This window comes from Drosophila suzukii (genome assembly GCF_043229965.1).
Source record: "Drosophila suzukii chromosome 2 unlocalized genomic scaffold, CBGP_Dsuzu_IsoJpt1.0 scf_2c, whole genome shotgun sequence".
NCBI lineage: Eukaryota > Metazoa > Arthropoda > Insecta > Diptera > Drosophilidae > Drosophila > Drosophila suzukii.
Window position 1 is genome coordinate 17,764,750 of NW_027255896.1, and position 9,111 is coordinate 17,773,860.

The window sequence follows — 9,111 nt, forward strand, 5'->3', positions numbered from 1 at the left end:
GTCCGACTGGGCTGGCAGCTGATATACCCCAAATTTCCGTTGTGGTTCCCGAGGCCCAGGTGAGGTGGCTGGTTTGCGCGTGTGAGTTTCCACCGTTGTGGTGGCCAACATGGCGCTCGTGGAGGGGCGTCGAAACGGGTTCTTCTCCTTTGCCGTGGCGGCGTCCGCCTGCGGCTGTAGGCCGTACCTGTTCTCCGTGGTGATGCAGGTTCTTGCGGTGTCGCCTGACGGGTTCCTTGACAACGGGGGTCCCGAGGGGTCAGGACTTGTCTTCCGTACTGGCGCGTTTGGCTTTATGTGAGTCCTCGGAGCAGGCTTTGGAACTGTTTTGGTCCCCCCCTTGGTGCCTCGCGATGATTGCGGCGTACCGGGTGTGCTTGGGGATTGCGCGGTTGCGGCCGTAGGAGTCGCCCGCGTATCTGGTGTTGGTTCTACCGCAGTACATCAGCGGTGGGTTTCGGCATTCTCGTGTGAAATGTCCAATTTCTCCGCAGCGGTGACAAGCTCGGCCGATGTCAACCGGTGGTTCCGGTTCCGTTGGATATCGCCGGCCTCCTGGGTCCAGAGGGCGTTGGAGCGGGAAAGTTCCGGGGTCGAGGTGTGGGTCTTCCGCTGCTCTCCCTGCCGGAATTCCAGCCTGCGGTTGGAATTAGGGCTGCATGTCGAACGGGGTCTCGATCCCGTGCGATTTCGAACCCAGTTGCCAGTTGGGTTAGCCCCTCTAGTGAGGAGAACTCATGTCGCCGTATGAAAAGCTGCTACACCGGCATCAAATTCTCGTAGATCCGCTCGAGCTCCTGGTCTAGTGAGTACTTGGCGCGTTGCATCATCAGACGTAATTCCACTACGTATATTTTGAAGAGCTCGCCCACTTGTTGTTGCCTGGTCCGGATGGCATCTTCTAGGCTCTGGTAGTACCGCGGAGGCAAGAAAAACTCCTGAAACTCTCTCCGGAAAGTTTCCCATGGCTCGGTGTGCATTTGGTATGCCCGGAAGCAGCCTTCGGCGCGGCCTGAGAGAAGTCCAATGACGGCCCTCGGTATGTCACTCGTTCTCACATTGTAGGCCGTGGCACCTTCCTCGATGCGTTCTATAAAATGAACGGGGTCTGACTGTCCGTCAAAAAGTACGCCCCATCCTCGCAGTTTCTCGGCGAACACGGCCGCGGGTATGGGGCTGTGCGGAAGATGGGCGGCTGGGTTGGCGGCCGGTATCTCCCGTCCAGGGCTTTTCCGTAGGTTCCCTAAGCAGGGCACGGAAAACGTGTGATCCTCGATTCCGGGCATCGGTGAGGTGGCCCGACTGGTGGACGTCCTCGGGGTGGGTGCTTCCGGGTATATTGCCTCCAGTGCGGCAAAGCGCTCTCGTAGAGCCGGGCTGCGGTCTCCTCCTCCGATGATGCCAATCGTGGTCGTAGTTCGTCTACTTGGCCGTTCGGGTCAAGTCCAAACTCTTTTAGTAGAGCGTGCAGCTCGTCCTTCCGGCGGTAGGCGATCCACCTGACCCCCATGTTTGTGGTCGTGGAATCACCCCCGGATGCGGTGAAAAAACCTGTCCTCTGGCTTTGATTCTGCGTCCTCTGACGTTTTCTTTCCCGAGTCACTGGGCATACGCGCGGTGGCGCTGCCGATGGCTCTGCTGGGGATCACTCGGTGAGCGCTCCTAGTGGCGTGACTGGGCGCTGGGCGCTACCAGGGGCGCACGGCAGGTACTGCTGACGTGCGGCAGTGGCTGACCGATGTGGTTGCGGCTGGCGCTCCCGTTGCCCCGTGGACGGCGCTGCTGGCGGCGCGGTGGACGTTGCTGAGGGCGCGGTGGCCGCTCGTTGCGCGCTCCTGGTGGCGCTCGTAGCGTGGCTAGTGACCACGTATCCGGCGCGGTTGGCGCTACTGAGGGCGCGGCTGGGCGCTGCTGTGGGCGCGGTGATTGGCGCTCGGTTGGCGCTGCTGAGGGCGCCTGTTGGGCACTAACGCCGCTCGATGGGCGCTGCTGATGGGCGCTGAACGCTACTGAGGGCGCGGAAGCCGCTCGGTGTGCGCTGCTGAGGTTGGCGCTCCTGATGGCGCTCGGCTGACACTGCTGTGGGTGCCGTTGGTACTGTTCATGGCACGGTTTTGCGCTCTGTGGGCGCGGCTGATTGGCGCTCCTGATGGCGCTCGGTGAGCGCGGCTGGTGAGCGGCGGCGCTGATCGTTGGGCGCTCCTGATAAACACGTGGGTGCCGCTGGTGGTGCACTGACGCCGCTCGCTGGGCGCTCGTTGGGCGCTGCTGCGCCGCTCTGTGGGCGCTGCTCGGGGCACGGTATGCGTTTGACGGCTTCATGGTAGACCACGTGGCTATGTGGCGCTCCTGGAGTGGGTTGGCGTTGGCGGGCGCAGCGTTACGAGATCCCCTACTCTAACTATTCCTGCGGTCTCCTATCTTTCTCTAAATCTCGTCTACTGGACATGGGTCTTTAGGCCATGCGGTTGGTGGTAAAAACCCAACTCTCCTGAAGGATATCTAGTCGTCCTTATTCGTCCCTGTTCGGGCGCCAAAGTGTAAAGACCTTTTTCATAGGCTGGGATAAAACTCAGTCCGGCCAGGGTCCTCTACAGTTAAATTTGTAGAAAAATATAGGAACGAAACTGGACGGGGAGTTGCCGCGGGGATTTGCGGGGAAAAGAGGCCAGAGTATCCGCGTTACACCGAGTAAGCGGCTCTAGCGCAACACGATACCCGAAAGGTATAGTGGAGGGCGGGGCTGCTCCCGGCGAAAATTCTAGCGAAACGAGCAGCGTGGCCGATCCCTGAGAGAATACCAACAAAACCGAACGGCGGGGCCGATCCCGGATAAAAAAATACCAACAAAGCTGAACGGCGTGGCCGTTCCCCCTGGATGTGCGACTCACAAGCTACTGGGGTAGGGGGTAGGGATCCGAGGGGAGGATGGCCGGAGGCGACCCTTCCCTGTGCTCCCTGTGGTCGATCGAGTGGTCGTTTGCACTGAGTTATCGTCTCTGGCGCAACACGATTCCCGACCGGCACAGATCACTGCACGTGACTCGCGACTACCTAAACCGTATTTGGGACGGGGTTCCCAGGAGAGGGTGGCCAGAGGCGATCCTTTCCTATGCTCCTTGTGGGCGATCGGGTGGACGTTTGCACCGAGCAAGCTTCTCTAATGCAACACGATTCCCAACCGGCACAAATCACTGCACGTGGGTTCCCGAAAAATGCACAAATTCACGCGGACACATACTTCTTCATTCTCTTTTGTCTTTATTATTCGCTAGTTTCACAAGTTATTTTCCTAGTCCCCTACTCGCACTCAGTCTGATCTCTATTGTCTGTGTCCTTGGATCCGGCGTGCCGACGCTCGTGCCGCTGTGCCACTCCGGGTTGAAGTCCGCTCCTAGGTCTGGTCGCCTTTTCTGCCATTCGGGAATGAGGTCGAGCTTCCGCCCTTGCGGCCGCATGTAAGCTCGGTTTGCCGGGTTTTTCCGTTTCCCAACACAGTTTCTTATCGATCCCCCGCCTATCGCTATCGGCACTATCAGCTGTTGGCCCTCGGTTGACCAACACTGGGTGGTTTTCCAGCCCTGGTGCGCGCGATATTTAAATCTGATAAGCTTAGCTTCTAGTTTGAACTTAAATAAATTGCCTTCGTGGCGTAACGACTTATGGCTAACTTATGCTTATAACTTATAAATAAATGGCCGTCGTGCAGTAATATCCAATTGTATGCCTTCGTGGCGGAAAGAATAAAAGTGGCGAAATGTGGAGGGTGTGTTTCACGCATCCTCGCAAATTTTGAATTTCGAATTAAATTTTATCAAAATCGGAAGACTATATCATATAGCTGCCATTGGAACGATCGTAAAATTGGTGGGAAAATAATATGAAACAAATTATAGGTTCGGTGTTCCTTAACATATAACCTCCTACGCTTGGAAATAACATTTTTTAATTAGTTCTGAATTTCAAATTTAATTTTATCAAAATCGGACGACTATATCATATAGCTGCCATAGGAACGATCGTAAAATTGGCAATAAAATTTTAAATTAGTTATGAATTTTTTTGAATTTAATTTTATCAAAATCGGAAGACTATATCATATAGCTGCCATAGGAACGATCGTAAAATTGGTGGGAAAATAATATGAAACAAATTATAGCTTCGGTGTTCCTTAACATATAACCTCCTACGCTTGGAAATAACATTTTTTAATTAGTTCTGAATTTCAAATTTAATTTGATCAAAATCGGACGACTATATCATATAGCTGCCATAGGAACGATCGTAAAATTGGCAATAAAATTTTTAATTAGTTATGAATTTTTTTGAATTTAATTTTATCAAAATCGGACGACTATATCATATAGCTGCCATAGAAACGATCGTAAAATTGGTGGGAAAATAATATGAAACAAATTATAGCTTCGGTGTTCCTTAACATATAACCTCCTACGCTTGGAAATAACATTTTTTAATTAGTTCTGAATTTCAAATTTAATTTTATCAAAATCGGACGACTATATCATATAGCTGCCATAGGAACGATCGTAAAATTGGTGGGAAAATAATATGAAACAAATTATAGCTTCGGTGTTCCTTAACATATAACCTTCTACGCTTGGAAATAACATTTTTTAATTAGTTCTGAATTTCAAATTTAATTTTATCAAAATCGGACGACTATATCATATAGCTGCCATAGGAACGATCGTAAAATTGGCAATAAAATTTTTAATTAGTTATGAATTTTTTTGAATTTAATTTTATCAAAATCGGACGACTATATCATATAGCTGCCATAGGAACGATCGTAAAATTGGTGGGAAAATAATATGAAACAAATTATAGCTTCGGTGTTCCTTAACATATAACCTCCTACGCTTGGAAATAACATTTTTTAATTAGTTCTGAATTTCAAATTTAATTTTATCAAAATCGGACGACTATATCATATAGCTGCCATAGGAACGATCGTAAAATTGGTGGGAAAATAATATGAAACAAATTATAGCTTCGGTGTTCCTTAACATATAACCTCCTACGCTTGGAAATAACATTTTTTTATTAGTTCTGAATTTCGAACTAAATTTTATCAAAATCGGACGACTATATCATATAGCTGCCATAGGAACGATCGGAAAATTGGTAGGAAAACAACATGAAATAAATTATAGCTTCGGTGTTTTTTGACATATTATCTTATACTATTGGGAATATAATTTTTTGTGCTTTTAAATTTAATAATTATAGCTGCAAGGGTATATAGGCTTCGGCTTGTCGAAGCTAACTTCCTTTCTTGTTTAATTAGTTCTGAATTTCAAATGTAATTTTTTCAAAATCGGACGACTATTTCATATAGCTGCCATAGGAACGATCGTAAAATTGGTGGGAAAATAATATGAAACCAATTATAGCGCAACACGACACCCGAAAGGTATAGTGGAGGGCGGGGCTGCTCCCGGCGAAAATTCTAGCGAAACGAGCAGCGTGGCCGATCCCTGAGAGAATACCAACAAAACCGAACGGCGGGGCCGATCCCGGATAAAAAAATACCAACAAAGCTGAACGGCGTGGCCGTTCCCCCTGGATGTGCGACTCACAAGCTACTGGGGTAGGGGGTAGGGATCCGAGGGGAGGATGGCCGGAGGCGACCCTTCCCTGTGCTCCCTGTGGTCGATCGAGTGGTCGTTTGCACTGAGTTATCGTCTCTGGCGCAACACGATTCCCGACCGGCACAGATCACTGCACGTGACTCGCGACTACCTAAACCGTATTTGGGGCGGGGTTCCCAGGAGAGGGTGGCCAGAGGCGATCCTTTCCTATGCTCCTTGTGAGCGATCGGGTGGACGTTTGCACCGAGCAAGCTTCTCTAATGCAACACGATTCCCAACCGGCACAAATCACTGCACGTGGGTTCCCGAAAAATGCACAAATTCACGCGGACACATACTTCTTCATTCTCTTTTGTCTTTATTATTCGCTAGTTTCACAAGTTATTTTCCTAGTCCCCTACTCGCACTCAGTCTGATCTCTATTGTCTGTGTCCTTGGATCCGGCGTGCCGACGCTCGTGCCGCTGTGCCACTCCGGGTTGAAGTCCGCTCCTTGGTCTGGTCGCCTTTTCTGCCATTCGGGAATGAGGTCGAGCTTCCGCCCTTGCGGCCGCATGTAAGCTCGGTTTGCCGGGTTTTTCCGTTTCCCAACACAGTTTCTTATCGATCCCCCGCCTATCGCTATCGGCACTATCAGCTGTTGGTCCTCGGTTGACCAACACTGGGTGGTTTTCCAGCCCTGGTGCGCGCGATATTTAAATCTGATAAGCTTAGCTTCTAGTTTGAACTTAAATAAATTGCCTTCGTGGCGTAACGACTTATGGCTAACTTATGCTTATAACTTATAAATAAATGGCCGTCGTGCAGTAATATCCAATTGTATGCCTTCGTGGCGGAAAGAATAAAAGTGGCGAAATGTGGAGGGTGTGTTTCACGCATCCTCGCAAATTTTGAATTTCGAATTAAATTTTATCAAAATCGGAAGACTATATCATATAGCTGCCATAGGAACGATCGTAAAATTGGTGGGAAAATAATATGAAACAAATTATAGCTTCGGTGTTCCTTAACATATAACCTCCTACGCTTAGAAACAACATTTTTTAATTAGTTCTGAATTTCAAATTTAATTTTATCAAAATCGGACGACTATATCATATAGCTGCCATAGGAACGATCGTAAAATTGGTGGGAAAATAATATGAAACAAATTATAGCTTCGGTGTTCCTTAACATATAACCTCCTACGCTTGGAAATAACATTTTTTTATTAGTTCTGAATTTCGAACTAAATTTGATCAAAATCGGACGACTATATCATATAGCTGCCATAGGAACGATCGGAAAATTGGTAGGAAAACAACATGAAATAAATTATAGCTTCGGTGTTTTTTGACATATTATCTTATACTATTGGGAATATAATTTTTTGTGCTTTTAAATTTAATAATTATAGCTGCAAGGGTATATAAGCTTCGGCTTGTCGAAGCTAACTTCCTTTCTTGTTTAATTAGTTTGTTACGAACTGCTTTTTGTCGGTGGCAGTGCCGCTAGCTCAGTCGTCTTCAGGGCAGAGTACCCCTAATGCCACAGCTCGCAACATAAGTATCGATAACTTCGCGGTCTCACTTTACTAATCTATCGGTCATCACTAAGGGCAAAAACGTAAACAAAGCAAAATTTACAATTATTGTCGGGAAAATTGATTACATTTGGTGGCTATCGGTGACCTAGCCAAGCGCTCCCACCCAACCATGGGTGCCCTCGAGATGCTGCAGGGCACCACCCATTCTCTGTCGGCAGGAGCCCCCTCCTCGCGACTACGGCGGTTCCATATCCCCCACTGGGAAAGATTACTCACACATCGTGTGTACTACAAAGGTTTTAATAAATATGGTAAGTACAATCGTTCATATACATTCTCCTCTTAATAGATTTATCCTTCCTCAGCCTCTAAGACCGAAACCTGGCCGCCGTCTCGGATATTTACGCGGTCAAAGCAGAGGATTGGTTTTGCTGGGAAAGGGTACAGGCGCCGCGGGAATTATGCTCTACCAGCCATGTATTGGTAGAGCTCGCATGGAAACGCGGGCCTCAAGGGAACATGCGCGATGCGCGTGCGTATGGCCACCTAATCCTGAGGAGCTCCAAGGGAAAAGAAGGGACAGGCCAAAAAGGTACGTAACTGCACTGTAAACTATACCATTTAACTAATGCTCGCGACCTTTTTAATTTTAGGCAAACAACGAGGACAAATAAGGCTCTCGGGTCTAACTCCGGATAAACTCACAAACAGGTAAGTAGATATCACTATATATAATCGAGGTACACGTGTATTTAATTTCTCTTAATTTTCAGCCACTGTCGGGCCGGCCTGGAGGCGATGATTGCCCGGGCTGATGACTTCCCGTCGGAGGCCAGCAGCGATACGGGAAAACGGCGCTCTCCGGTGAGTGGTGTACGGGCAGTCCGAGATTCGGCTGCCAGACAAAATGGCGATACTTCTCAGCGCCGCAATGCGACCGCTGGAAGTTCCCGAGAGGAGGAAGAGGAAGCGGTACGCCGGAACGGACTCACCGGGAAGTGTTGACGTCGTCGGCGTCGATCGTAGAAGGCTTTCCTGGTTGGTCGCTGGCACGGGTCGAACGGACACCGGTTGCTGGTCAGCCAAGTCGGGCTGGTAGGTATGTCGAAGTATGGCGATGTCAGTAGAGTCCAAATAAATTTTCCGGGGCCCTTTGTATTGGGACCCCGGCTGCTTGTCAATTTTAAGCACAAAGACAACTTATTTTTCGAGGGGCGCTGCCCGGAGTTTCAGCAGAACGATGAAATAATTGGTAGCTTTGGAGATTCGATGGGATTCAACACGGCACTGATACCATCCTGCAGTTCGATCGGCGCCTAACGCGGGGCCCACGCATTACGGGAAGTATTGCAGATGTGATCGCGATGCTCGTATACTTTGTTTGTCCTTTTTTTCAGGTCACAACCGGATGTCTTTGGCATGATATACTCCCAGACTGCGGCCTTGGAGGTCCTCCAGCAAGTATGCATTGCTGCCGACGGATTTGACCACCCTGGCTTTAAGGAACTTTCGAGCAAACTTGGCGTTGAAAGATTTGCTGAAATCACTAAGCACGAAGTTGCGGCGGAAGACTTCTTGTCCTGGCTTGGCGAGCAGCGTACGGGCTCGCTTATCGTAGCGCTGCCGGCTCGTCTGGTATGCACCCTCCAGTTGCTTCTGCACCTTGGCGTGGATTACCCGAAGCTTGTCCTTGGTCTGCATTCCGGCCATTTCATGATCGACCAGAGACCTGAGTCGTCTGGCTAGTTTGTAGCTGGAACCGTTGAGGAACATGTGATGGCCGAAAACGGTGAAGAACGGCGCTTCCCCTGTGGCTGAGTGGACAGAGTTTCGGATGGCCACCTCAATCTCCGGCAGATGTGCATCCCATTCCCGGTGATCTTCGTCCAAGAAGCTGCGAATCGCGGCCAAGACGTTCCGGTTTACCCTCTCCGCGGCATTGCTCTGTGGTGAGTATACGGGAGTCCTCATGTGC

The 9,111-nt window shown here is 49.4% G+C and overlaps 1 protein-coding gene across 1 annotated transcript; it reads left to right on the forward strand.

The window, feature by feature from the left end:
* The first annotated feature begins 7,079 nt into the window (after positions 1-7,079).
* Positions 7,080-8,266, forward strand: LOC139354038 (uncharacterized). Its single transcript, XM_070998280.1, has 4 exons — positions 7,080-7,447; positions 7,502-7,728; positions 7,790-7,847; positions 7,910-8,266. The coding sequence occupies exons 2-4, from the start codon at positions 7,656-7,658 to the stop codon at positions 8,139-8,141; spliced, it is 363 nt and encodes a 120-aa protein (XP_070854381.1). The 5' UTR covers positions 7,080-7,447; positions 7,502-7,655; the 3' UTR covers positions 8,142-8,266.
* Positions 8,267-9,111: the final 845 nt, after the last annotated feature.

What these genes read in the sequence shown, in the direction of transcription:
- LOC139354038 (XM_070998280.1), top strand. Translation starts at nt 7,656, where the DNA reads ATGCGCGATGCGCGTGCGTATGGCCACCTAATCCTGAGGAGCTCCAAG. An exon ending in AGAAGGGACAGGCCAAAAAG is followed by an intron (nt 7,729 to 7,789) that starts GTACGTAACTGC and finishes TTTTAATTTTAG; the next exon opens with GCAAACAACGAGGACAAATA. An exon ending in CCGGATAAACTCACAAACAG is followed by an intron (nt 7,848 to 7,909) that starts GTAAGTAGATAT and finishes CTTAATTTTCAG; the next exon opens with CCACTGTCGGGCCGGCCTGG.